This window comes from Bos grunniens, chromosome 10, assembly GCF_055505025.1.
Source record: "Bos grunniens cultivar Pamir isolate PY7600 chromosome 10, Bosgru_T2T1.0, whole genome shotgun sequence".
Lineage (NCBI taxonomy): Eukaryota > Metazoa > Chordata > Mammalia > Artiodactyla > Bovidae > Bos > Bos grunniens.
In genome coordinates this window covers 87,199,124-87,226,761 of record NC_141174.1, presented here as the reverse complement: position 1 = coordinate 87,226,761, position 27,638 = coordinate 87,199,124, and the positions used below count along the sequence as shown (strand labels likewise).

General features: G+C 46.5%; 2 protein-coding genes and 1 long non-coding RNA gene across 9 annotated transcripts in view; 2 read left to right on the top strand and 1 right to left on the bottom strand.

The window, feature by feature from the left end:
- Window positions 1–10,370, top strand: part of PIAS1 (protein inhibitor of activated STAT 1) — a 127,922-nt gene extending 117,552 nt beyond the window's left edge. For all 5 annotated transcript variants that reach the window (XM_086322821.1, XM_086322818.1, XM_086322817.1 and 2 more), the window contains 3 exons: window positions 3,582–3,724; window positions 5,706–5,743; window positions 6,362–10,370. In XM_086322821.1, coding sequence (XP_086178947.1) covers window positions 3,582–3,724; window positions 5,706–5,743; window positions 6,362–6,655 — 475 coding nt within the window. In that variant the 3' untranslated portion in view covers window positions 6,656–10,370. The remainder of the gene's footprint in view (window positions 1–3,581; window positions 3,725–5,705; window positions 5,744–6,361) is intronic.
- Window positions 10,371–11,084: 714 nt separating this feature from the next.
- LOC147365282 (uncharacterized) lies at window positions 11,085–11,384 on the top strand. Its single transcript, XR_015135344.1, has 2 exons — window positions 11,085–11,208; window positions 11,302–11,384. It is a non-coding gene; the product is annotated as an uncharacterized LOC147365282 (long non-coding RNA).
- A 1,295-nt stretch (window positions 11,385–12,679) lies between these two features.
- On the bottom strand, window positions 12,680–26,734 carry CALML4 (calmodulin like 4). 3 transcript variants are annotated; one of them, XM_086322833.1, is made up of 7 exons: window positions 25,609–26,734; window positions 25,298–25,447; window positions 21,954–22,237; window positions 21,822–21,852; window positions 17,356–17,496; window positions 15,588–15,776; window positions 12,680–12,982 (listed from the first exon to the last, which is right to left on the bottom strand). In XM_086322833.1, the coding sequence occupies exons 3-7, from the start codon at window positions 22,086–22,088 to the stop codon at window positions 12,885–12,887; spliced, it is 594 nt and encodes a 197-aa protein (XP_086178959.1). In that variant the 5' UTR covers window positions 22,089–22,237; window positions 25,298–25,447; window positions 25,609–26,734; the 3' UTR covers window positions 12,680–12,884. The 3 variants fall into 3 exon arrangements, with proteins under 3 accessions (XP_086178959.1, XP_086178958.1, XP_086178960.1); XM_086322832.1 differs by lacking the exons at window positions 25,298–25,447; window positions 25,609–26,734 and having other exon boundaries at window positions 21,954–25,260; XM_086322834.1 differs by lacking the exons at window positions 21,822–21,852; window positions 25,298–25,447; window positions 25,609–26,734 and having other exon boundaries at window positions 21,954–22,044.
- Between the last annotated feature and the right edge of the window lie 904 nt (window positions 26,735–27,638).

Genomic DNA, 27,638 nt, shown 5'->3' with positions numbered 1-27,638 from the left:
TTAATGAGTTCTCAGTTGATCCTAATGCTGGTCATAGGATTTTAAATATTTACTCAAACTAAAAAGTGTATGCTGTGAAATTAACCCTAAGCAGAAAGCAGAGAAGTGAAAGTGAAGTCGCTCAGTCATGTCCGACTCTTTGCGACCCCAGAGAAGTATCAGGTAAATGCTTTAAACCTGCCTCAGAATGTGCAAGACTGGCAACAAAAGTTGTCCAAGACTTACGCTGCAGTACACAGAGCTTTCTGTTTTGCAGGCTCATTTCCCATACTTCCATTAGTCTCACGTCAATAATAATGTACCTTGGTTATGCCTCAGTTCACTTCATGAAACGTTACTATCTGCGTTATGTAAAACACCCTGTGCTAAACGTAAGTGGTAATACAGTGAATTGGTACAGGCCCAACCTTAAAGAGTTTAACATTTTGAAGAGGATGGTAAAATAAGTAGTGGACTGTGTAGCCATACTCTTAAAAGACTGTTAGTCTCTTGAGACACTTCGGAGATTCTCAGCAAAGGGCGTCTTGTGTTGCTGAGGCACAGTTGTAGCACACAAGAGGTAAATCTAGAATAGATGTGACCCCTTTTAGGTATATATCAGGAGAGTTATGTGGCCTGATGTAATTGAATAGGAGCTATTTAGAAAATATTCCAACAAACTAGTGCCTGAAGGAAGAATTTAAGTGAGAGGAGGAAAGTCTGCAGAAAGCATTGATACAGATTTCAAGGTTTAAGAAGGAAAGTTAACACCAGACCAAGAACAGGTACTTTGATGCTTGCAGTCAGATTATTTTCAGGCTTGATACTGTTTGATGAAATAAAAAGATCTTCTATTTGAGTATATTTGTAGTTACATGAAAGTTGAAGTTTCAACATTAAAAGAGTACAATTGTGATAAATGTAGCTCCTCTCTTGTTAGAGGACTTTGGCTATTTCAGGAATCTTTATAATACAACCAAACATGTTACACAGATTGATGTTTCTCTAGAGTAGTTTATCTCATCATACAGATGGGAATAAAGATATTAAAAGCAGTATCATTATTTTAAATGAAATGGGTATTTAAACACTAATTCGACTTTATATTCTACTTTATAAACATTCACCTCTGCTGCAGCCTACCTTGACAGCTGTTATCCAACAAGCCTGACCTTGTTATTACACTAGCTTCTTTTTAAAATCTGGAGGCGTTGTGGGGAGTCAGATTACCAAAAGCAGCATAGTTAGAACAAATACCTGTTGAATTTTGATTCTAAGATTTTATTTTAGATTTTATATTTAATATATATACTTATGGGGCTTCCCTGGTGGCTAAGATGCCTACAATGCAGGAGACCAGGGTTCAATCCCTTGGTCGGGAAGATCCCCTGGAGAAGGGAATGGCAGCCTACTCCAGGAGTCTTGCCTGGAGAATTCCATGGACAGAGGAGCCTGGTGGGCTAATTTATACGTAAATACATATTTTTAAATGGTGTGACTATACTATATTTAACATGTGCTTAGTTGCTCAGTTATATCCGACTCTTTGTGACTGCATGGACTGTGGCCCTCCAGTATGACCAAAAACACATTATTATTTTATTACTTTAAATGCCATTATAGCACTATTAAAATTTATTTCATAAATCTGGATGTATAAATATTTCGTGGATTAAGTACATCATTTTTTATATATATAAGTTCTACTCTTTAGGATATTGATAGTAGTCATATATATGTAAACATTTTTCCTTAAAGGAAATATTTTGAGTGTTTAGAAATCTAATATTTCTTCTTAGAACTTTTGCTGTGCTGTTTCTCCAAAAATAGCTTGTTTATTATGTCTGGGAAATTACATTAGATGCATTAACTACTTCTTGAGCTTCCCAGTGACTAATTGAACCCAGATAGAGTATTTGCAAATGCCAAACCTTTCTCTATTTTCAGATTTAAAAACAAGCAACCTGAAAACTTATGATTTTTTTTTAGAAGGATAACACCATATTCAATACCAGTGACCATTTTTCAGCAATGACTAGCCTATAAATAGAAACCTAAACCCAACATATTGGATTTGTTATTGTGCAGTGTGAAGGTGGAAATCATTTTAGAATATTATCACAAAATTGGAAGATAAAGAGCCAGCCAGGAAATAGAAAGACACAAACATTAGTAAATGTAAAATATTTTGCTGTCTTCAGCCACTGAGTGTTTAGTATTCCTCCAGAAATTTCCTTTGCTCTTTGGTATACCAAGATGTTTTTCAAAGACTAGCGTTTCAACTGCTTTTGTCTCTCTTGTAATCCTTTATAATCCCTTGAGTATTGTCAGAGGAAATAGCTAATGGAAAATGGTACTTTCTGTAGATGTAAGAAGTTTAATTAAGTTTCCATTAGACAAAACAATGTTATGAGGTGGATGAGAGTATATTTTATACTTCATATCCCATTCATAAAGACAAGGTAGCGCATCACAACTAGAGCACTGTTTCTGGAGACCCAGCCTTGCTTGGCACCTTTAGAGGTATTCTCTACCACTGAAATTGCATCTCCATACCCCCAGCACTTTACATGAACTTTTCAATGCAAAAGACAGCCTCTGTCTGTCTCTCTGTTTTCTGTAACATATCTGTTGGCCTCTTATATGCTTGGGATAGCAGTATGGCCCTTATGATTTCACACAGGACTATGAGAATCCTTTTTCTTTTCAAAATCATTTTAATTCTGCCTTTTCTTTTTCCTTTATTACTTCCTCCTTTTTGCTTTTCATTAATTTTTGGTAAAGAAAAAAAGTATTTAACTACTTAGCTACTTAAACATGTCCCTCTATTCTCCCAGAATCCCTCTCTTTGTTCTTTTTTCTTTTTCCGTTTATACTGTCCTCCCTTTAAATACGCTCCATCACCTGTTCATTTTGGAGGATCTCTACTCCTTGTCTTGCAGCCTTCGTTCATTCAGCAGACCTTTTATGCAAACAGCGTTCCTCGTGACTGTGCTGGGCATTAGGTATTCCAAGATAAACAGTACCTAGTTTTTATTCTCATAAATCTTACAAGTCTGAGGGCCAGCTGTTAACTCTTCACTGCTCAGATTGCTTCTTCATTCCCCTAGTCTTGTTAGATGTGTTTTCTTTGCAAGGATTTACCTATTCTTTTTACTTGCCAACACCTTAGTTTAAAGGTTTTAGTTTTAAACCTTAGTTTAGTTTTAAAGTTTAGTTTTAAAACTAAAAAGGTTTAGTTTTAAACCTTAGTTTAAAGGTTTTAGAATTTTGTCTGCTGTACTTTTCACTTACATTTCATTGAAGTGGCTCAACTATGCCTTTGGCCTGCATTCTAAAAGTGTAGATGATGTTCCAAAGACAGCATGTGATTTATGAATGTTGGATACCATTGCATCCATTTCTTTTTCTTATAGCCTCGGAAAGCTGCTAATAAGTATACAAATTATTTCCTAATAATCATGGTAATCTAAATTATATATTGCTTTGCTTTTGTTTTTATTTTCAGCACAAAAACTGGGACTCATTGTGAGATTCTGCCCTTTTATTAAACTTAAGTTCAACTGACTCATGAAAATTTTGCAAACCGTTTTTTCTTCTAGCATACTGAGTCTTCCACATCAAGCATCTCCAGTGTCCCGTACCCCAAGCCTCCCTGCTGTAGACACAAGCTATATTAACACATCCCTCATCCAAGACTACAGACATCCTTTCCACATGACACCCATGCCTTATGACTTACAAGGTGAGTTACCCATTCTTCTGTGTTGTCATATAGCATTATAAATGCCTTTGATCTATATAGTCTTCTTCTGGGCAAGTTTAAGAAAGATTGAAAGATCAGGGATAGAGGAGGTTGGAATCTAGGAAGGTGGAGGAATATATACTCCGGTCATAAATAAATACAGGCTCCGTTTCCTGGTAGTGCCTTCATCAGTAGCCAGTGTTTCACTACCAGTGGTAAAAATAAAGGAATGATCTTTAGGTTTTTGTACTTCAGAGTAGTCTACAAGTGGCTTTTGAATGATTTCCAGTATGTTGCTTATGTTGCTTTGAATTTTTATATTTATGAAAATTATTTTTTGCTGCCTGAATCTGGTTATAATGCAGCATACATTGTGGGTAGCTATGTTGTATTATCTTTTAGACAATGCAGAATTGAAACATTGGAAAGTTTTAATTTTTGTTCTGGTGAACCCGGTGTCTTCTTTTAAAGTAATTTGAAATGTCATTATAATCATTTCTACAGTGTATTTTGAGTTCATAATAGTCATTTATATTATCAAAAAGAATTATTGTTGTCATGTATCTTTATAATTTAATAATCTGTATATTAGCCATATAATCTAAGAACATTTTTTAAATTACAGAAAGCCATATTTTCTCATTGTAGAAAATATAATACAAAAGCACAAAGTAGAAGTTTCTGTCCATCCCTTCTGTACAGTAAAATTCAGGGTCACTGGCAAGGATTTTTGGGAGCTAAGATAGTTGAGTGAATTCTTAGTGAATGTTGTAAAAACCCTGTTTCAGCTCTGTCCAATAGAACTTTCTGCAACTAGGGAGATGTAATCTGGCCAGTACAGTAGCTACTAAGCTACAAGTGGTTACTGAGCATTTAAATGTGGCTAGTGTGAGTAAAGAACTGAGTTTTTTATTTTCTTTCATCTTAGTAAATTTAAATAGCCACACTAGGTGGTTAGTAGCTACTTTGTTAGTCAGTGTAACCCTGTTTCTCACTGCCCGTTGCCAAACTCACTGTCAAGAACCGAAGTTCTATACATTTTCAGATCCTTAAGGTGTAATCTGTTCTACTGTAGATAGTGGTAGTGGTGGTGGTTTAGTCACTGAGTCGGGTCCAACTCTTGGAACCCATGGACTATAGCCTGCCAAGCTCCTCTGTCCATGGGAGTTTCCAGGCAAGAATAATGGAGTGGGATACCTGCCATACTTTGGAGGTATCCCCAAAGTGTTTGTGTTGTCATATTTTTATCTGCATCTGTGTGTTGTACTGTTCTTCAAGTTTAGATATCATCATGAGGGATTTTATTCATGTTGGTTTACTTCCTCTTCATCACATTACACACTGGGCAGTGTGGACAAGAATGTGAATTGGAAGGGGCCAGCTTACAGTGCCTGCCCTGCAGTCAGGGATGAGAGCTGGTCCTCCACGCCAGCAGAGACACTCCCTCGGATCTCTTCCCCTCTCGTGTCACTCTAGTCTCTGAGTTAGAATCCAGTACAGACAGTGGGAAGTGAAGGAATTTGAGGAAGAAAATCTGTCTTACAACTTGCTTAACATCTTTTAACTTCAAACTTTCTCATCCGCAAAATGAAACCAAATATAATTGCATACCTCATGAGGTGCTTGTGTGGAGTAGGTTAGATTGAAAAGTAACTTCATGGGAGTCAGTGAGAGCGTTTGGTGAAAAGTGCTGAGTCAGTTTAAGGGGTTGGTGTTTGGATTTGAATGGGGCAGCAGTGGCCCAAGTCCTATAGATGGCGTCACCAGGAGTGCACACCATTGCTGAAACTTGGACTCCAGGCTTTGTAATCTAGAGATGGGAGGCATCTAAAATATTCAGCTCAACTCTTCATGTTTAAATAAAATGCTAAATGAATTTAGAATTAGCTTTTAAGATATTGTCTTTATTTTTGTAGTGTTGGGGCATTTGGGAGGCTCTTTTTTTTCCCCCCCCCAACTAAAATAATTTTTTCTTCTGCAGGATTAGATTTCTTTCCTTTCTTATCAGGAGACAATCAGGTATGTTATATGAAAAAAATATTGTTCTTTTAATTCTACATTAAAATACTTAAAAGTATAATATGTAGCCAAGAGAAAGAATATAAATTCCCTTAGAAAATTCAGAGTTGTTATACTCGTTATTCTTAAGGTTTTAAAATTTTAAATAAACGTCCCTTTGTTTCAACTGTGCCTGAATATATTAAGTAGAGTGTCTGGTTCCCAGTACTGTTTTATAAAGAAACAGGGCAGTGGGTCATATTGACTGACAAATTTCTTGGCCAGATACCTCCAGAAGGGGAAGTAGCCTGTCCTCTTTCCTGCATATGCCTCTTCAGGAATAGCATTATGAGAATTGCTTGCAGTACAGATTAAAACAAAAAACAATATTTTGATCCCTGTCCCCAGTTTCAGATACAAAAATGTCTCAGTGATGTGCTAATAAAAATTAAAATAAAAAAGGTCAATGATGTGATCATTACATAACACAATTTGATTTTGCAAAATGTTTTACTGAATATTTCAGAAACACCAGGTACTTAGAATATGTTAAATTTAGGACTTTGTTCTGCTGAGAGAAGAGAGTGTATTAATTTATGACTATAATTAACTTTATTTTCTTTTTTTTCTCCTCCTCAGCACTATAACACCTCCCTCCTTGCTGCAGCAGCAGCAGCAGTTTCAGATGATCAAGACCTCTTACACTCGTCTCGGTTTTTTCCATATACCTCCTCACAGATGTTTCTCGATCAGTTAAGTGCAGGAGGCAGTACTTCTCTGCCAGCCACCAATGGAAGCAGTAGTGGCAGTAACAGCAGCCTTGTATCCTCCAACAGCCTAAGGGAGAGCCATGGCCACAGCGTCGCGAACAGGAGCAGCTCGGACACGGCAGCCATCTTTGGCATCATCCCAGACATTATTTCACTGGACTGATCCCCATGCCCCTGCTGCTCCCATCCCCACCCCAGATTAAAGGGACTTGGCAGAAAGAAGAGAACTTTGTGCTATGTTTTACCTTATTCTGTTTAGAAAAGTACACAAGCGTGTTTTTTTCCTTTTTTTAGGGAAAAAATTAAAAGAAATGTACAGAGAACAAAACTATATTTTCAGTTTTACTTTTGTATATAAATCTAAGACTGCCTGTCTGAAAAAAAACCCTTGTAAAAAAACAAAAAAAAAAAAAGAAAAGAAAGAAAAAGAAAAAAAAAGTACCCACAAACCACCTTCGGTTCATTTTTTCTGGATTCTGAAGATTTTTTTTTCATCGTTTGTCCTATGGTTTTGGTTTTATTTTACTTCAATGGCATTATTTTATTTGCAATAACAGAAAAGGAACTGCATGTATGAAGTTTTAAATTGTGGGCTTTTCTTTGTTGTGGGGAGGGGGCCGGGGGGATAGTTTTAATTTCCACTTTCTAAAAATGACAGACTTGGGTTCTCTGTGTGTGCATACTTTATTCAGCCTTAGGTTATAAGTCTCATCTGTCGCTCTGCATTCCCTGTGTATTTTCAGGACATAGCTTGTAGGCGTGTGTGTTCAGTGTGTGTGTCTGTGTGTATTTTTCTGTCATTGCTGTTCCTTCTCCCGAGTTTGCATTCAGTTGATAAACCAGTTGCCTGCTTCTTTCAAAGCGCTTTGAAGGTCTTGAATTCACATATGAGCATCTTTATCAACTGTCCCAATTGCATGTTCTCCATCACATATTCTCTCTTAATTGCTAGATGCCCCCTGAGAATATGTTTCAGAGATTGGAGTAAAGCTGTCTGGGTAAGGAGTAGGCTTAGTCTAGTTCTTTATTCTAAATTTGGATTGCCAGTATTATGTATTTAAACCAAGTCTGTGAACACCTGCTATTTTGGCCACAGGGTAACAAATTTTCCTGTAAGATCGTCATACCAAAGTAGGAAGTAAAAATAGCATAGAAAGCCCTGTTGGGTGTCATGTGCAGCTGACAGAGGTAAGGCTACATCACCTCAAAAAAGAAAGACAGACAGTCAATTATCCTTAAAAGTAAATTCTCTTCAGAAAATAGAGTGCACCATACATGTCCGTCTGTAGAAATCTATCATCTGATAAATAATTGAAATTCAAAATGGGCTTAATCCTTATTCATTTTCATTCTCTGGTTCTGACTGTACTTATTTTTAGCCTAGTAATCTTGTTTATTTTTTTTTTCACTTTTTAAATACAAGCATGACATAGGAAAGTCAGATTTTTTTAAGAATTCATGGATCAGTCTGATCTATCCTTACTAATAATGGAACATGTAAATATATTGAAAACTGTTTTTCAGGAAATGAGTGAGGGTTGGAGGGAAGGAAAAAGTGATTCTACTTGTGTTCCAAAATCCTCGTCAGAGAAGGTATTAATGTTCTTCAGGTAATATCTGAAGGTGTCGAAAATATTTTTTATCTGATTGAAAGGTTTAGCAGATTTAACAGAAAAGCTAAAGAAGGGGCATAATGATTACCAGTTTTCCAAACTGGATTTTTATATCACAACTGTTAATATTCTCAGAGTTGTTCTCAGAGTTGATCAAGGACCACCTTTGTGTATAAAATTGTCATATTTTAAACCTTGCAGTGGTAACAAATTGACCTACTTTAATCCAGTTAGAATTCAAGATGGCTATGTCTTCAATTGTATGATAAAATTAATGGCTCACATGACTGTGTGGCATCTAAAAATACCTGTTTTTACAGCATCTCTCTGCCACCAAATTGTTGACTTGAATTTTGAAAAACAAGTTGGTATTGATATGTATATGTGTGTGTGTATATATGTATTTATAGACAAGTGTGTGTGAGTAACAAGTGAGTTATATAGTCTTCCCTACGCATGTGTATTCCACACATACATGGCTGAGTTATAGTCACTAAACAACTTGCAATAAAAAAAAAATTCATTGTCAGTTAAAACAGGAAATAGTTAAGTTTTTTAATGAATCTGGTGTTATGGTGAGTAAACACTTTAGAACTCTCATTGCCATGTTAACTTAGGCTAATATCTAATAGTATTATAATTTGTGTCTAATTCAGATTGGGATAGAAATTACTTCAATTGTAGGGAGTTGCTTCTTATTTCACATTGTAATAGGAAATGTTTCTATTAAGTCAGCTTCCTGAGATAAAATGACGAGTTTTGTTTTTTTTCTTTTTTGTCGTTGTTAGTGGTCTCAGCATTCTGATCAATAACTTTGTGTATGATGCTGAATTACGAACTCTTTGAATGATCCAGTTGAAAACCCGTCCCTCTACTTTCTTCAGCCCAGTTTTGGAGAGAGTCATTTTCCCTCAGTGTCTTGCGTTATACCAATCTAAGGGAAGAACAGGTAACAGGGAGAAATAAATGTCTGTCTAGTAGCTTTGGTCATGTCTCCACAGGAGCAACTAACCGTTCAGTTGTCTTTTTATTTTAGTTCATTCCACTCTAAGCAGCTTGTTCCCTTCAGTTATTAACTTTCTCAAATGTTGCAGTAGTAGTACCTATTACTCTGTTGGTCTCATGGCCGATGTTAATCAATCAGACTTTTATGATCCATAGTAATTATTAGTGGAGTAATGCACTGCATCTTTATCTTCTAAGTTTTTCTTTTTTAAAGCACAGTTGTTTCTTTTTTCCCTAGCCAACTATCATTACCCCCCCACCCGACCCCCTACCCCGGCACAGTGCTAACACTGACATGCTGTCTGTGGACAAATGACGATTCTCAGAATCTTTAGTCGAGTTACCACCATCCCCCTTGCCTTGGTCACTCATAATAGGTGTGCATATGTTTGTGTTTCTGTACAGAACTGTGGGTGTGTGTGTATACGCACACACACCTTTAGTATAATAGCTGTTTGACTAGCAGGGTTGAAGTGGCTTTTAATTACTTTGTGGGCATTATTAAACACGTTTTTAAAACTATCTGGACCTTAACCATGCCACGCTTGGTTGACTAATTTATTTTGAGCATTAAAATTTTTCTACTCCTGTTAATTTAGACATTATCACAATTCTCTATTACTGACTTAGAAAAGATATACTTAAGCTTCTGAGAAATGTGATTTCTTGGCAGATATTTCTTTGAGTCAAATGTCTGAGGCTGAATGGAAATATATCCCAATTTTAAATTACTAATTGTAGAAAGAACATTGTTTTTAAACAATTTTAAACACATAAAACACTTCAAGATCTTTAGGACTTTAAAGCACATTTGAAATTATTTTAGTAAAATTTTAGTAAGAATTTTGTTTTTTCAATACATGTTGGATTCTGTTTTTTTTTAATTAAAAGAAAACACAAAGCTTAGATTTCAGAAAGAGGGAGGGAGACTAGCTGGTGGTTCCAGAGTGTGCTGCTGTTAACTGTTTAATTAACAAAGGGGAAAAATGTATATAAACAGATATAAAAGTTACCATAAATTCCATGAACTTAAATCTGTGATTCATTGCCTTAAAACTTTCTCTCTTAGAATTTCCATACCGCATGCCAAACCAGTAAAATGGCTTTTAAAAATGTATAGTAGACCAATGTCAGTTTGTATAAAAGTACCAAGTGAAAATATTTATTACATGCATTGGAAAAAAAAAATTGTTTACCTATTGAATGTTACCTGTTTATGTAGAGCTCTTTAGATGTAATAAAAGAAAAACCTTCAGTTAATTTGTCTTCTGTAAAGTACGCTGCTGGGTATACGAGGGGACAGCCCCTAGGAGAAAAAGTGACGATGCTTTGTGCTTCCAGGGCCCCTTTGAAGCAGAGACTTCAAAGCATGACAAGTAGTTCATTCTCTTGCAGCATGCTTTGAGGTAAGTCATGAATATACAGCTGTCATTCCCCTTTCTTACTGAAATACGGCTAGCTTTGTAATGAACCACAGCATAGTTTTCAGTCTGTTTAATTAATTTGCAGTTTGACTGTTAAGAGCACTGTGACCTTTTTTGCAAACCATACTAGGCACTAGGTAAACCAGTTTCAGGAATGAGCATGAAACCCAGGCATGGGATCCTTGTCAGAGCCTTATCTGGGGTATATTTTTAAATTAGAACACATCCCAGGATCTTGGAATCCTACCCACTGAACACCCTTAAAACACAGAGTCAGGGGACATGAGCCCCAGGTTCTAATGGCCAGTACACACCACTTAGGTGTCTCTGGCAAGTTATACTTCAGATGCCTGTTAGACAAATGAGATTCATAAAACTTGCCTGGAAGCCATATGAGTACCACCCAGTAGCGTATAAAGGCCAAGCTTTGAGGGACTGGACCCTCATTTACTATTATAGCCCAGAACTTCCTTTTCCTGTTCATCTAAATCCCAGGTATCTACTGTCTAATCCTTGGTATTCCAGGTTGGCTATGGAGGACTGATTTCCTCATGTCCATGAGGGGTTAACAGTTGATGTGGAGCTTGACCCTTGAGCCTTGCCTGAAAGTGAAATATAGCAGTGCTCCGTGGTGTGCCAGCATCTAACCAGCCTCAGATGAATTTACCATGAAGGTAATGAAGTTTAAGCACAAGAGCCCCTCACTTGCTCTGGCCTCTTCCAGGGTCCTGGGAGCAGCCCTTAATAATTCTGTACTTCTCTTGTAGTATTCTGGAAGGCTGCCGAATCGTATAACCCTCAGATCTCACAAAGCCTGGATCTGCCCTTGTACTGTATGAGCCTAAGATCCCCAGCTAGACAATCACAAGTTCACCTACTTGGTGTTTAAGGTGGGTGGGGGGCACATAACTGCCTGCCCCCCATAACCCTTCTCTCCAGCGCCTAGGAATTCCTGATCACTTAATGGGCAGTTACACTGTTGGGGAAGCAAAAGTGACTCTCCTTTCTCAGGACCTCCGTTTGGTCTGAAGCCTCGCATCCTTACTCAGACAGTCACACTGACTGTGACTGCTTTGTCCCCTGAAGTTTCCCTTGTGCCTCGCCCTCAAACTTGTGTCCTGTGTAAACCTCCCCAAAGACACACCTCCCTCTTAATTTGGTTTTCTTTTGCTTTAGCCACTAAGGCACCATTAGAAAAAGCCACAGTCCAGAGAGCCCAATTTTGATACATATAAGGATGAAAATCTCTGTACTTTGAGTTCTGCCTGGCTCCCCCCTCAACATGCTGATGTGTGACTCCAGCCCTTTTTAGGGCTATGCTGACTCATAACTAACTTAAAAAGCCACTTGTGCTAGAAAAGCTCCCGGCAGGACCAGGACCCGTGGAACAGTTGTGCAGGGCTCGTGCTGTGTCACGGCTGTGGTCTGTTCCCTCCCCTTACTACTTGCCACCAGTCCTGAGGAAACAGCTTGAAGCCATCATCAGTTTGACCCACTTAAGCAAACCCATCCTAGTCCCATGAACCCCTCTGATAATGGAACAGGGAAGGACTCAGAATCCTGACAGAAGCATCATAATGAGTCTTCTCAAGCTCTGCAAGGCTGCAGTCAGTGCAGCTCGTCACGCCGGTTTCCTTTGGGGTGTAGTCAGATCCTCCTTCCCAACGTTTAGCTGATGCTGCCTCGTTCTAACCTGCTGTATACTCTGCTTATGAATGAATATCCAGGACTACATTAGTATGCACTGGGGATGAGAACTTATACATGACCCCATGGTGCTGCAAGAAATGTTGCCATAGTTTGAGCTCTCTGCTTGTTGCTGTTTCCTAGCTAGCTTTATCTTGGAAATGTGGAAAATGTTCCAGCACCCAGATACAGAATATCAGTCTTCCTGTAAATTGCCCCTTTTAGGAGAAGCACAGTCATGGCAACCCAGGATTACCTGGTGTCCTATAGTTGGCAAAAGCAAAGCCCATTCTCAGCAGGCTCTGTGAGGTAAGAAGCAAGAATCCACTTTAGTGAGGATCCTAAGGCTTTGAGGGGTGAAATGATTTGCCCAAAATCACCTCGCTGGGAAATAGCAGTATCAGGACTAGACTCCTGGCCCGTCTCTAAACCACAGGCTGTAAAGGGCTAGACTAATGGTAGTTGTTAAAACAGTAAAAATTTTATTAAAGACATGCTAATACCGTAGCCGGAATCATTTTGTTTCCTTGTTGTCCTCTTGCTGGAGTTAGGTTTGTCATCTTGCTGTGTTTGCCATCTCCCGCAAGTGAAAGGAACATTTTTCTTTTCAAAAACCCATCAGTCTGAGTGTTCAGGCCCAGGGGTGGCTCTCTTGCCTTCTCGTTCAGTAGTCCCGCACAGGAATGGTGAGCTTCTGGATGAACTCGTCATACTTCACTTTGCCATTCGGTTCAATACCTGCTTCCCTGAAGAGATCCTCCACTGCAATAAATCACAGTAGTTTTTCAGTTTGGCTTCAGTGTCATATGATAAGGCGCCCAGTTGGGGGTTGAGCCTCCCCAGAGGTCTTCCCTGAACCTCCAGCTGACTGCTTCCGTAGGTGAGGAAGTAACCCAGTGAACAGAAAAGGACAACCCACTCCCTCCCCCTGGGAGACCATGGAGTCAGTTCTGAATTCATCAGGCTTTCTGCAGGGGCCGGGACAGGGGGTGTACTGGTAAGGATTCAGTCAATGGAACCACCTTGTACCTTTTTTTTCCTTCAGAAAATATCTGGCTCCTGTGCCATTACTTCCAGAAAGCGTTGGCATGGATTTTACCTTCTACCACCCACCCTCTGAGACACCCTCCATAACAGACACCCCTGCAGCTCCATCCTGGGCCCCCTAGGCCAGTCTATGGCCTGCCTTCCAAAATGACATCCCCCCACCCCAAGAGGGGGCTTGGTGACAAATGGTATCTGCCATATCACCTCTTTCTGAAAGTGTTTTGGAGGTGGGATAGTACAAGAGAAAATAAATTCAACTGTGTCTAAGCTCAAAGCCTACAAAAACTGCCATTGTTCTCTAATGGTGCTCAGAAAAAGAAAGAAACATCCATTTACTGGTTCTGGATTCCTGGGATAAAATACAAGCTTGTCCCAGGAGTTGACAAGAAGAGCCAGTTCAGTTGACACTTTTCAATAGTGGCTCCTCAGGGCCCTCCTCATTCTCTTACAAAACTCTCTCACTGCTCTGTGTCAACTTTGCCAGCTGCAGGCAGCCCCCACATGACTCTGGACAGTGAAAAAGTATCCTGCGACTTCCTGCTTAAGCATCCTCCTCAAAATTGTAATTTCTATACGCTGTGTTTGAGCTGATAATACTTCTGAGTACTTTTAGAACATTGAGACTGTAATTTATCTTATTTCATGGAGAAGCTTCTACCCATCAACCACTTGGTTAAAACTGTCCCAATGGACAAGTCCAGTATCAGTCTGCAGCCTCCAGCTGTCCAGAAGAGGGGCAGCTGGAATCTGATGGTGCCTTCTGGTTAGAATAGCACTTCCCTGAAAACCCACAGAGAACCAGTTCGCAAAGGAGGCCGCCCTCACAGCCGTCCCAGCTGCTCCAAGGATGCTTCTGCAGTAAACCAACTTTTCTTTCTGTCACTGAAGGTAAAGGAGTCTTCCTCCCAGTATCGCCTTTCCTGTCACCCACAGCCAGAGGAAAAGGACATCAGTCTCTGGCAGACACTGCCAGTTTCTTTGAAATGTTTCTTTACTGGTTAAACAAATGAGAGAGATGTTTAGGTTTGGGGACCATGGTATTGTTTTAGATCATTAACCACAAAAATGAAGGCCCCTGCTGGCCTCTCTGCTAACACTCCACCTGATCCGTAAAAGGCTGAGTAGTGTCCTCGGAGCCCAGGAGGGGAGCGTAGCCTGTGATTCCCTGTTCACGTTAAAACAACCACGGTGAAAGATGGGACCGTGATAGCTGCCAGCCTGGAGGAGCGGGGGAAGCTCCATCTGCCTTCTCTAGTGCTATTTTTACTTCCTTTGCACTGTGCCTTTGTGACTGCAGATAAAATCTTAGCAGACTGCTTTATAGAAGGTTAGCTCTTGCAGGGTCCTAAGGGATTGCCTATCGTAACCTCATTTCCCAACAAGGAAACTGAGGAGGGTGAGAGAGGTTAAGAACTCACCTGAGTTCCCCCAGAACAAGGGGAGCCAGGATTCAAGTCTGTTGTAATTTCACCAAAGGCTAAAGGCCCGTCGTTACCGGGGCCTTTTTCCTTCACCCACTGTGTCCTCCGGCCCCAGTCACAGGTGAGCCCGGCGGCCTACCTAGAAATTGCAGCTTCTGGGGTTGGGGGCTGTGGACTCTGGTGGCAACCTGGCGTGGCTGCTGTGGCTGGACCCAGGGCCTGTCAGGCCGGCTGGGAGGACATCTGCAAAGGGCTCAGCATTGGGGTCACCCTCACCATGAACATCAGCCTTTCCCAGAAGGCCCAAGGCCCTCATCTGGCTCTGAGGCAGGAAGACAGGGAAGGTAGACAGGACATTGCTTCTGGAAGAGCTCAGAGCTGGCTGACTCATGAGAAAAGGGAGCAAAGTAACATCTCAATTTAGAAACTTGGCAGCAGCAGCAACTTCAGAAGACAGCTGTGGTCAGAGGAAAGAGCCTGAGCAAGGTCGGGGGGTGGGGGTCCCAGTGTCTGCTAGCCCTGTGTCTAGCTCCTAGCTCTGCTCGTCACAGGCCACGCACTGCACCTGTTTCTTTAATTGGTATGGGGGGATACTAGTGAGCCTAGAGGTGTCATAGTCACTCAGTGAAGGCCCACAGTGAAAGTCAGGTAACAGTAATGCCCAAGTAGATCCTAACTGGGTCTCCCTCCTGTCCCTTCACCCTGGCTAACTTCTGCCACTCAGTTCTCTAGTCTTCCAGGTTCCAGTCCAGAGTTCACCAAGCTCAGCATCTAGTCCCAACGTCCCAGTGCCATCCAACGCGATGCCTACGTAACCCAGGTGGCATGATTTGGACTTTGGTGTCCCCCCAACTCTTAGTCGCCTCCCACTGTTGGGAAGTAGGGACCCAGGCCACTACCTTCTTTGTGGGTGAGCTTCTCCCCCAGTTGCATGAGTTTTGAGCGCAGTTCAGACGCCATGATGTAGCCTTTCTTCTCCTTGTCCGCCATCAACATGGCCAAAAGAATTTCCTTCTTTGGGTCCTCTTGTTTTATTTGCATATGCATGATGGTCAGGAAAGTAGAGAAATCCAGCTCTCCATTTCTGTCTAGGAAACCCCCAAACAGCAAAGTGAGCAAGGAGGAAAAGGCTTCTCTTGGGATGTCAGCTGGCCTCCTGCCCAAGCCTTCAAGGCCAGCTCAAGAGCCACCCAATTCAGGAAGCACAGTGGTGGTGGCTGTGTTCACGGGGAAGAGGCTGCAGCCTGTCTTGCTGAGTTCCCACCATGGATATGCCTCATTTAATCTTCCCAACAACGCTCAGTGCCTGGATATCTCATTTTGCCCACTAAAGAGACAGAACCTCAGAGCACAGTCAACTCGGAGCAGTGACAAGACCAGAATGAAGCACCGCTTCCTCTACCCCTTCTGGATGCTTCTCTCCTGCTCTGAACTGGAGGAAGTGCACCAACATGTCTATCCATGTCTGTCCTCCCCCTTTGACAGTCACTGCAACACATCTACAAAGACGGATGATGGGGCTTAAGCCTTGCTCACTTGCCCTTCCCTTCACTGCAGCCTCCACCCCAACCCACACCCCTCCTCCAGGCATGCCTAGGGCCCTCAGCCCAGGCTGGGCTCCAACAACAGGAAATCAGAAGCGCCCCTGCCCACGGCTTCCTGTCTGAAGGAGACAGAAACCAAAGGAAACCAGCACACTTTGAAGACGGAAGCAGGGGTTCTCGGTGGCGGAGCCCCCTGTCACCAGGCTTGGGGCCTTCAGAGGCCACCCCCAGCCAGGCCTCAGGACAAGCTCCCAGTGCCGCTGCAGTCGCCCTTTGATGGGGCCTCGGGATAACCCCAGCAGAGGGTGGGAACCCGACTGAGAGATGGGGAAATGGAGGTCCAGTTGTGCTGTTGATCAAGTGTTCCTTGCAGGCCATCCCTTCCTCTTTCCTTCCTGAGTGTCCAGCTACCGATGCAAACAGCCATCCTGGCATGTGACATTCCTCCATCTTTTTTCTTAAAAAAAGTTGCCACCACCAACAAAAAGCAACTTGTTTTTGGTTGTAAAAGTAGTATATGTTTCCTTCATCAAAAACAGAGGAAGCAAGAGGAATGAAAAATCACCCATAATCACATCAGCAGAGAATAACTTGGTAACATTTTGGGTGGGTTTTCCTCTACGTTTTCTTCCCATTTTGAACAATTTTAGGGAGATCAGTCTTAGAAATGAGAATCTGGTTCCAATCTGGTTCCACCATTGGCTTAAGGACTCAGAAGTTCCCAGCTGGGCTCTGAATCTTGATCTGTAAAACTTGGATTAGGATAGTGCCTCCTTCATGGTGTTGCTGAGCTAAGCACACGACACATCTAAGTCAAGGGACACGTCCATCGAAACAACCTTGGGGTCATCTGGACTGCAGATTTGCACCAACTGCGGTGAAATGTCTGGATCCCCTGGTCCTCTGGGATGGGGCGTCACCCATTGCTACGAGCACACCTGGCCAGGTGCCTCCACACCCAGCCGGAGAGCTCTGGCTGACACGGACCTCTCAAACCTCTGAGCTGGTCACACCCAGCCGGCCTGCCTGCTGAGTCCCTGGGACAACAGCTATAGGGCTCAGGGCCCACCCACTCACCCAGACTCCTCCTCCGGTGGCAGCCGGCCTAGCTGGGCACACTCACCTATCCTGTGAGTCTGTAGGTGCCGCTGAGCCTCCCCAGGCGTTGGGCTGGCCCCCAGGCACCGCATCACCGTCAGAAGGTCCGTGGCTTTAATCTTCCCCCGCTGCTGCTTGTCGTACAGGGAGAAGCATTCTTTGTACTCTGCCACAGCCCAGAAGGGAGAATCAGGGTCACTCTTTCACCCTCCCCCGACTTTGCAGTCCTCTCCCCCGTTTTTCTGCCCCTCCCCTTCCTTTTGCCTACTTCCCACTCCTCCTGCCCTCCTAGAGTGGTGAGACCCAGCAAAAAAAAAAAAAAAAAAACAATCCAGGGCTGTCAAGGTAAACTGAGTTTCAGATAAACCTCAGTCCATGAGGTTGCAGAGTCGGACAGGACTTAACAACAACATGCTTACAAAGGTATTTGTTGTTTATCTGAAATGTACGTTTAACTGCATTTCATCTGTCAACCCCATCCCCTTTCCCGCCTGCTTCTGCCTCCTCCCTCCCTCCCTCCCTCCCTCCCTGCTCCTGTCCTTAACTGACTAAAACCACAGTGGTAAGAACCTGCCTGCCAGTGCAGCAGACAGGAGACGTGCATTCGATCCCTGGGTCGGGAGGATCCCCTGGAGAAGGGCATGGCCACCCACTCCAGTATCCTTGCTGGAGAGTCCCATGGACAGAGGAGCCTGGTGGGCCACAGTCCATGGGGTGGCAGAGTTGGATGTGACTGAGGCAGCTTAGCACACACAGGAAAACTTGCTCTCTCTCTCTCTGCAGGGCCAGCCCAGAGAGACCAGGAGCCCAGGGCAGGGCACCAGATTCCCAGGGGATCTCAGCAAATGCCAACTTAGGTGGGAAACAGGATAATAATGCCTTGGGGCTTGCTGGAAGACCAGAAACCCCCTCTGGGAAGGCCTGGCAGAGAGGCCATCATACATGGTGACAGATATCACAACTGGGAGCTTCTGAGTCCGCTGCTGCAGCCGCTGGTCTCCGGGCTGCTGAACTCTCAAGCCATACTCTCACACAGGCCTGGGCCCCACTCAAGACTTCAACAGGCGCTGCCCGGACGTCCTCCCAGCTCTGCGGAGATCATCCTTACTGCTCTCCTCGAACCCTCTCTCCCCTCTGGAGGTGAAGTGGCCTACAGATCCACAGCTCCCCAGCCCAGTGGAACCAGCCCCCACCAGCATCTCCCCTGACCCCCCAGCCCTGGAGGCACAGAGAGGCCAGCCAGGAGCTTGGGAAGATAAGGGGTCCTCACAGAGGCCCTGACCACAGGGTGGGGGTGGAACTGGCCAAAACGCCCCTCATGCAGCCCCCGGGACCTATGGGGTAGAGCTCTAGCTTGAGCCCACTGGGAGCATGCGGGGCCCCACACTGTTCCCTAGCACCCTGCTTTCTCCCACTTCCCACGGCCAGCTGGTTCCTCAGAGGCCTGGACCAGCAGCTTCTGAGCAGATAACAAAAGCAGCCCCCACTATTAGCGCTTTCCCCCAGGCCCTCGTGCCATCCTCACTGTGGCCCTGTCGGGAGGGACCCCAGTTGTTCCCATGGTGCAGACAGAGCGAGGAAGGCTGGAGCAGCCAGGGGCTCCCGGCAGCGGGGGCAGTGGGCAGCCTGCCCTGCCCAGGAGGCCACCCTGGAGCGCCACTTCCAAGCAGAAGCCACCAGAGGGCGGGAGAGGTGGCCGAAGGCCGCCCAGGCCAAGGGCCCCTTCGCGCTGCCGCATTCGGGCCACTCCCAGCAGCCTAGGATTTCAGGGGCGTTGCTAATCAAAGGCAGGCCAGGCGGTGGGGTTTAGAGACAATTATCTGCTTTTATGCCTGTGGAGAGGTTGAAGGGAACCTCCCGCCCTTTCAGAACTTTCCAGAGCCTGGGCTTTGGAGGGGCAGACCACCAATAGGACCTGGTGGCAGGAACCAGAGTGGCCCAGGGAAGCAGGGCTTCACTGGTTCCTGTGAAACCTGATTCCTCTGAGGGCTCAGTGCCAGTGGGAACAGGGACAGAGGGCTGCCCTGCATGCAGGGCTTGAACTCAGCCCCCGCCGTCCCGCTCCAGGGGACCTGTCTTGGCCACCCAAGCTTACCTTCTATCTGAGTTTGCCTCTGCCCAAGGGGTGGGCCCACTACCCTCCTGAGACCCCATCCTGACAGTTGACTACCTTCCAACAGTAGCCGGGTGAGGACACCACACTCTTGGGACCGGGAATGGACCAGACTCCACAGGGGGCAAACTGCCTCCCCCATACTCTGCTCTTGGGGGCCCGTGGCCCCTGGTATCAGCAGGGCTAGAGTCAACTGGGGGCCCATCTCCTCCCCAGTTACCTAAAATGTGTCTGTCTTCCTGCTTTAAAGATCTGGGGGGTCCTCTGGACTTGGAGGCCAGCCCTGAAACAGCCGGGCTCTTCTCTTTCTACTCCTGCCCCGCCTCCATGACCTCTACACCTCCTTGCTCTCCCTGCCAGGCCCTCCTCCTGACAGACCCGCCTGCCATCCAACATCATATTTACTTCACTCCTTTCCTTTGTTGTCCCCACCTCCCCCCAAAGGTGAACCCTGTGAGCACAAGGACTTGGGGCTCCAATGTGCACTGCTGTGTTTTTAATCCCTAGAATGGGGCTGGCACAAAAAAAGGACTCATAATTGTTGAATGAAAGAACAAATTGGGTTAAACAAACTGGATTAAAATCCCCTTTAAGTTTTCCCTTTGAAAATGCAAACGCCCCAAGGCAAGAAAGAATCCTCCCCAGACCCATGATAACACCAGCTGTGCTGGGAATGGAACCGACTCTGATGACATCTGTACATGGTATAGACTTAAGGATGTATAGCATCCAACTTACAAGTAATAAAAATACTTCGATTATAAATCCCATCTAGCCAATTGATTATCACAAGTGAGTTTCTGCCAGCTCTTGTATCCATTGCCAACCTGCAGTTTTGATTTAATCATAAGTGAGGTAAGCTGCAGGCCAATGAAGGCAACTATTTTCCCAATGACTACACTGTCATTACATCTGATGAGTGATCTACTATTAAACTATTCCTCACCTTTGTGCAAATTACATCCATTAAACTGAAGTCTTTCAAATCTTCAGCACTACTAATTGCAACAGAGCTATCTTTTAAAAACTTTTGTATAGACAAAGGGACTGGGACATTCTTCCATCTTCCTTTATTTAATAATGGTTCACAAAGTTCCTAAAAGTGTACCACATAGCTCATGCTAGCAAGAGCAAGCTGGCCCTGGCTTGCATCTGGGTGACATCCAGGCTCAGAGCCAGGTGTGTGACTGCCATCTGCTCTCTCTCTTGCTCACAGCAGCCTGATGAGGCAGTGTCGTCATTCCCACTTCACAGATGAGACCACTGAGGCTCAGAGGTGACTAGAGCCCAGGTCCACTCCCTCCAAGGCCCCTGGTCTTCCCATTCAATCAGTCCTTCTTTCCTGAACATTTGTGGTCCCTTTCTTTGTGTCAGACTTTAGGATACAAAGGGAAACTTACCTTCTTCCTTTCTAGGAGATTCAGAGGCCCCAGAGGAAGGGTCAGTAAGCCCCAGCACCAGGCTTGGTGGGGGGACGCTGACAGCTGGATTCCAGCCCCGAGACTCATCGAGTCTTGTCTTAGGACTGGGTAGGAGAGGCCCCTACCCTGGGCCTTGGGTTTTAAGAGTCCCTGCTCTGGCCCTCCTTGAGGGGTAAGAATATCAAGGGGCCTACGGGGAGGTGCCTGCAACCCACCTACCCTCTCTCCCTTATAGACACTGCTGGTACCTGGGAACTCTGCACGTCCTGCCCAGGTAACCAACCCTCAGTTCATCTCCCTGCTTGAGCTCAGCTGAGCCTCCCCAACCGGGTCTGGCCTCTGGCTTCTGTGTAACCCAACTCCATCGGCTTGGCCTCATGCAAACAGAACCAGGCACTGTGGGAAACGGAAGCTGCCTGGGGCAGCAGGTGGGGGGATTCAGGGAATAAAGTGCTCCAGATGCTAACGCTAGGCTTGCGGTCAGGGCAGAGGGACCTCTGAGGCCACCCCCACTGGCCTTCACCCTTTACAGTTGGGGAGACTGAGGCCCGCAGCCTAAACAAAGCACCCTTTCCAAGAGCACAGCCCTGGGCCCCGCTCTCTCTCAGCCAGTTACAAAGCCCCCTTTTCAGCTGGGGCCCTCGGCCACAACCAGCTGGTGTCTCTCCGACCAGCCCCTCTCCCCCTCTGCCCCCAACTATCAAGTTCTGGAGGAGAACCGAAGTGCTCCCTCTCCTGTCAGGCCCTCTAGCAAATCACACTGACCAGTGTACTATGGACAGTTCTTACCTCCAAGCATTATCCCCCGCCCCTCCACCAGGCCTTTCCTGGTAGCAGTCGGCCCCCGGCTCGTGGGTGGGCCCAGCTCTCCCACCAACAAAACATGACCAGAACAAATTGCCTAATGAGACCCATATTTTGCTGTGAGTTGCTAATGAAAGAACAAACCAAACCTACCATTAATTTGGTCCTGGGAAAGAAACTTGGCCTGCAGCAGAGAGAGGAGAACAGTCAGGAAGGGACTCCATGAAAGCCCCCTGCCTCCCCAGCCCAGGGCAGCCTGGCCAGGCCACACAGATCCTCACTCACCATCGCGGGGCCTCCAGCTGCCACCCGTGGGCTCGCTGCTCCCAGGACTGCCTTCCTGTTCCCCTTCTTCCCGGCTTCAAGTCGAAAGTCCGCCCGGCGGGGTGGAGGCCCCGGTAATAAATCCACGGCTGCCATGGAGACCAGGCCCGCCGCCAGGGGTCAGATTCCAGCTTCCTGTGCTCTGTGGTTGCCTGGCTGTGGGGTGGTGGCAGGCTGGGTTTTGAGAGGTGGGAGCTGCCCGAGGGCTTCCCCGGCACTCAGTCCTGCACCAGGAAGCTGACGTTCTGTAGCCAGAGGACAAAGGCCGCTGTTCCTTCCTGGGAGCCCTCTGTGGACACTAGGAAGGGGTCACCCAGAGAGGGAATCACTGGGTCCCCCCAGGCCTGCCTTCAGGGGTATTTCTCTCTGAGGATTGCAGTAGGGGCTAAATAGAGTTTCCTCCTAGGTGTCGGGCACTTTGCACACCCCCTTTAGGCACATCACACACCACCTCATTAGTTCAGTTCAGTTGCTCAGTCGTGTCCGACTCTTTGCGACCCCATGAATCACAGCACGCCAGCCTCCCTGTCCATCACCAACTCCCAGAGTTCACCCAAACCCATGTCCATTGAGTCAGTGATGCCATCCAACCATCTCATCCTCTGTCATCCCCTTCTCCTCTTGCCCTCAATCTTTCCCAGCATCAGGGTCTTTTCAAATGAGTCAGCTCTTCGCATCAGGTGGCCAAAATATTGGAGCTTCAGCTTCAACATCAATCCTTCCAATGAACACCCAGGACTGATCTCCTTTAGGATGGACTGCTTGGATCTCCTTTCAGTCCAAGGGACTCTCAAGAGTCTTCTCCAACACAGTTCAAAAGCATCAATTCTTTGTTCTTTATAGTCCAACTCTCACATCCATACATGACTACTGGAAAAACCATAGCCTTAACTAGACGGACCTTTGTTGACAAAGTAATGTTTTTTAATATGGGAAGGAAACCCCCACGTGACACCACAGCCCAGTGACAGCCACCTCCTCCACCAGAGCCCTGGATGCCACACACAGGAGAGAAAGGCCCCTCTGAGGAAGACTTTGGTGCCCATTCCTCAGCTCTGTGCCTCAGCATCCTGGCCTTATGTTGAGAGTCAATGGCCAGATGGTCTGTTTTCAGCATGAGTTAGTTCCCTCCCGTCCTTCTGGGGGTGTGGTAGGTGCCTGTGCTGGGGTCTCTGGCCCCACCACAGGCAACTCAGGGGACTCGGAGGGAGACCTCTTAAGTGACTTTCCTGGTCAGGAAGGCTCCCCGTTTTCTTCCTTCCCCTCCACTCCCCACTGCAGTTCCCACCCCTTCCAGCAGAAGCTGACTTTCCCCGTTTCTCAGTGGTTTGTCCACAGCCCACCCCTGCCCCCACCCACTGAGGAAGTGAACGGGGATGGAGCTGCAGCACTGGGCACAGCTGGGTTCTCCCCCTCCTTCTCCCAGATCCCTGTTGTATCCCGTGTCCACGGCTGGTGGCTGCCCTGCCTATGGGGCTCCGACTCCAGGGCCCACCCAGTCTGTCAGGACCGGCAGGTACGGCCACACAGGTTGTGCACTGTACCAGGGCTCCTGGTCTGGGGGCCTGGAAAGGGCTGCATGTGTGTAGAGGGACCATTGGTAATTTGCAGAAGTTACATGGATTGGGGGGGGCAGGGGGGGGGCTTTCTTTGTCCCCTGACCATTTCCTTGAGAAAGGTTCTCTTTTCCTCGACTTCACACCCATTTCTAGACCCAGAAAGTTTTAGCTGGAGGTTTCTGACTCCTCCCAGTTGGGGCTGAGGAGAGGAAAGGCTGGTGGGAGCAGAAGAGGTGGGGAGCTTCTATGAGCCTTACAGTAAGAAGAGGAGAGGGGACGTCAGGTGGGGCCTTGGCAGGGCCTGAGGCACAGAGCTGACGCTTGAGGCGAAGCCTGAAGAGCCAGGCCTGGGCTCACTTGGAATCACCCTGTGTCTGGAAAGGGGATCCTGGGGGAAACGTGACCGTTGGGCTGTATGCCGAGGTCCTGCGAGCCTCGTAGTAGCCCAGCCTCAAGACCAAAGAGCCCAGAGACAGAGACAACAACTTATCAGATGGGGGAATCTTACATAGCTGAAGCCACATCCTGGAGCAACACCCCACTGTGGACGGCAGACGGCAGGCAGGACATGGCAGCACCGTCTGCTACTCTGGAGGAGGAGGCGGCTACCAGTTATAGAGAGCATTGACTTTAGATGGGCTCATCAGTTACCAGGGAAACCAGCTGGGGGCAGGGGCAGGCATGTGGACAGTCACAGATAAAGGCCTATGATTAACAGGATTGAACAGTCCTGTGTGTGAAGTAGGGACTGGTGGAGCAGGAGATGCACAGACAGCAAGTGAACAGCCATCTTGAGTGGCCTGGCCATACACCCACACATCTTGCATGACTCTTATAATCCTGGCCCTGCCCCTCTTCTGAGATATCCCTGGGGTCAGGTATGCAGAGGTGCATTGCAACCAGATACCACAAATATAACTACAGATTGTTGTTTTTGCTGTTTAGTCTCTAAGTTGTTTTCAATTCTTTTGCAACCCCATGATAACAGTAGCTAGAATACCAAGAATTCCCAGGTGGTGCAGTGGTAAAGAATCAGCCTGCCAACACAGAAGACACAAGAGACACCGGTTCGATCCCTGGGTCAGGAAGATCCCCTGGAGTAGAAGTGGCTACCCACTCCAGTATTCTTGCCTGGGAAATCCCGTGGACAGAGGAGCCTGGCAGGCCACAGTCCAGGGGGTCGCAGAGTCGGACACGACTGAGTGCACACACAATCAAGAGTAAGACACAAAGAATGCTAACGATAGTCATTCCCCAAGAGGTGGGCCAACTTTGGATGAAGTTTTCATGGAAGTCCAGAGGGAGACCCTGCAGTCAGACTTGCCGATGGTGACGCCAGGACTTCCCCGGTGGCTCAATGGTGGGAAGTCCACCAGCCAATGCAGGGGACACGAGTTTGGTCCCTGGTCTAAGAAGAGCCCACATGTCTTGGAGCAACTAAGCCCTGCACCATAACTACCGAAGCCTGCACATTCCAGAGCCTGAGAGTCACAACTAACTAGCCCCTGTGCTGCAACTGCTGCAGCCCGTGCGCCTAGAGCCTGAGCTCCACAAAAGAAGCCACTGCAGTGGGAAGCCTGTGCTCTGCAGCTAGAGTCGCCCCCACTCTCCACAACTAGAGAAAACCCACGCCAACAACGAAGACAGCGCAGCCTTAAACAAGTAAATAAAATGGTGAGGCCACCACTGTCACCTGGTCCCCAGATTCCCTCTGCTCAGGCTGGGGAAGAAATGTAAGATGCTTACCAGGCACAGTACAGAGGAGACCACGGCCACGAAGCAACGCACAAGCAGCGACAGCATTCCACGCTCATGCCACCCCAGCCTGCGGTCGGCGTCCCAGCCTGCAGTCCCCACAGCTGGCGCCGAAACCTGGAGCGGGGGTTCCAACAGACCCTAGGGGTCAATTAGAATGGTGACTTCCTCCAGTGGAGGCCTGGATTAGTGACCTCAGTAGTGGTCTCAGGTGGGGCTGAGTGGAGGACAGGTGAAGTCTGTAAGACCCTTTCTAATCCTATTCCCCACGAAGCGGCAAACCCACACCACCAGAAACTTACCTGCCAGTCCCAGGCCATGGTATACTGTGTTCCCCTGGGAGTAGATCCTGTGGTCAGGACAAAAGCAGTTGGACTTGGATGGTGCTGACTAGTTGCTTTGGGGTCACCATGGCGTAGTCTCTGGGTCGACTGATCCTGGCACGTTCAGTTATAATGTAGAAGGCTCAAGTTAGCCTCCTAGTTCACATGTCAGAGAGTGGATTTCCTGTCTCACTTGCTGGCTAAGTATCTATCCTTCCGCTTAGCCTGGCAGCAGGGGAGGAGGGTTGTAGGGCAGGTGGAAATGCCAGTGTCTCTGTCATCTTTTATAGGCCAGCTCCTGATTCTCATGGCCCATAAACTGGTTTCCTTGGTCGCTATTGCAGCCCTTTCCCCATAGGGGGCGTGCGGCCACCAGCACGCCCTCTTGTGGTTTCTACCAGATTTATCCAGATGCTGTGGGATACAGGCCAGTCACTGCTGTCCACCAGCGTGATCACCCCAGACCCACCTATCAGTGTGCCCAGCCTCTCAAGGCCAAGCCTCTCCTGTATTTCTTGGGAAACATTTTCAGGAAACTTCCCCAAGAGATCTCAGTCAAGAGGGATATGAATCTCCAAGGCTCCAATAATTTGATGTGATATCTTTTCCATTCTAAATATTCTTTCATATCCAATTTTATTCACTTTTTAAAAAAGTTTTCTTATCAAGCACACTCAAAACTGTGTAAGCCTCAGACCCCACAATCAGATGTGGGCCCACTGAGGTGATATCCATTAAGTCCTTGTATGGAGAATGGCCTGGGACAGGCTTTGGAGGAAACACAGAATCAATGTAGGGAAGAATTGAGGTGACTGGGGAGGTGGGGGCCCTTGTGCTTTGAGAGGCCAAGGCTGGAGCTGGCTTACTAAATTAAGATTGTGTAGAGTGTGACCTGCTGAGTGATGGGGGGCAGACACAAGCCACCCACACGGGGGTGGCTGGCAGCACCCTCAGCATCCAGCTCCCACTCTGGGGAAGTGAAACCCATGGGGTCCTTTTGATTGAGGGCAGTTGGGCTTCCCTGCCAATGCCTGCCAATGCAGGAGATGCAAGAGATGCGGGTTCAATCCCTGGGTAAGGAAGATCACCTGGAGGGTCCCTTGGAGAAGGAAATGGCTACCCACTCTAGTATTCTTGCCCGGAAAATCCCAGGGACAGAAGAGCCTGACAGGCTACAGTCCATGGGCCCGCAGAGTAGGACACGACTTAGCAACTAAACAAGTTTCAATACATCCCCACCAAGAATGTGAAATCACAAAATTCATTATTTCAGATCCCGGAAGCCAGGGGGCCCAACGAGCCAGAAGGGCCATCCTCATCCCAGGTCCTGAGCAGGAGCTATTGAGCAGGACAGCAGGCATCTGTTACTCCCAAGGCGGTGGGGGCAGATGTCACTAACTTCTCATGGGTGTAAAAGGTGGCTGGGAAAAGCAAAGCAGGAACTTGCGGCAGGTATCCTAAACTCCAGTCTTCACGTCTACCCTCTGGGTGTGAGGAGGGTTACCACACTGTAAAATGCCTCAGCAGCAACTCTGAAGAACAAAGCTGCTTTCCTTAAAAGCTGTTTTTCTCATCACAATACAGCCTACGATTGTGCGTCTCCTGTCCAGTCCAGATGTCTTGTGGGTTCTAGGAACGGGAGACCATAAAGCCTCTGGTGTCTGGGTGGTGAGGCAGAGACCCTCAAAGATCAAGGGCTGAGGCCTCCAGGGGTCATGTGACTTGCCCAAGGCTAAGTGCCAGCCCCCCACAAACCTGCCCCCCACCTCCCCCCAAAGGACACCCTCTCTGCTTCAGTTTCTAGAAGGCGCTAGCAACACAGCTTGGGGGCTCCATCTGCAGACACCCTCTGCTGGCCCCAACCCGGCGACCCCCAGCCTCCTCCAAAGAGAGCTGGGACCTAGAGGAAGCCCTTCTTGCTGGTGACCCCCAAACTCAGGATCCGGAGTGGCACAGACAGCCAGGGGGCAATGGCAGCACCTGCTTTCAGCCAGACAGGGCCGAGGAGG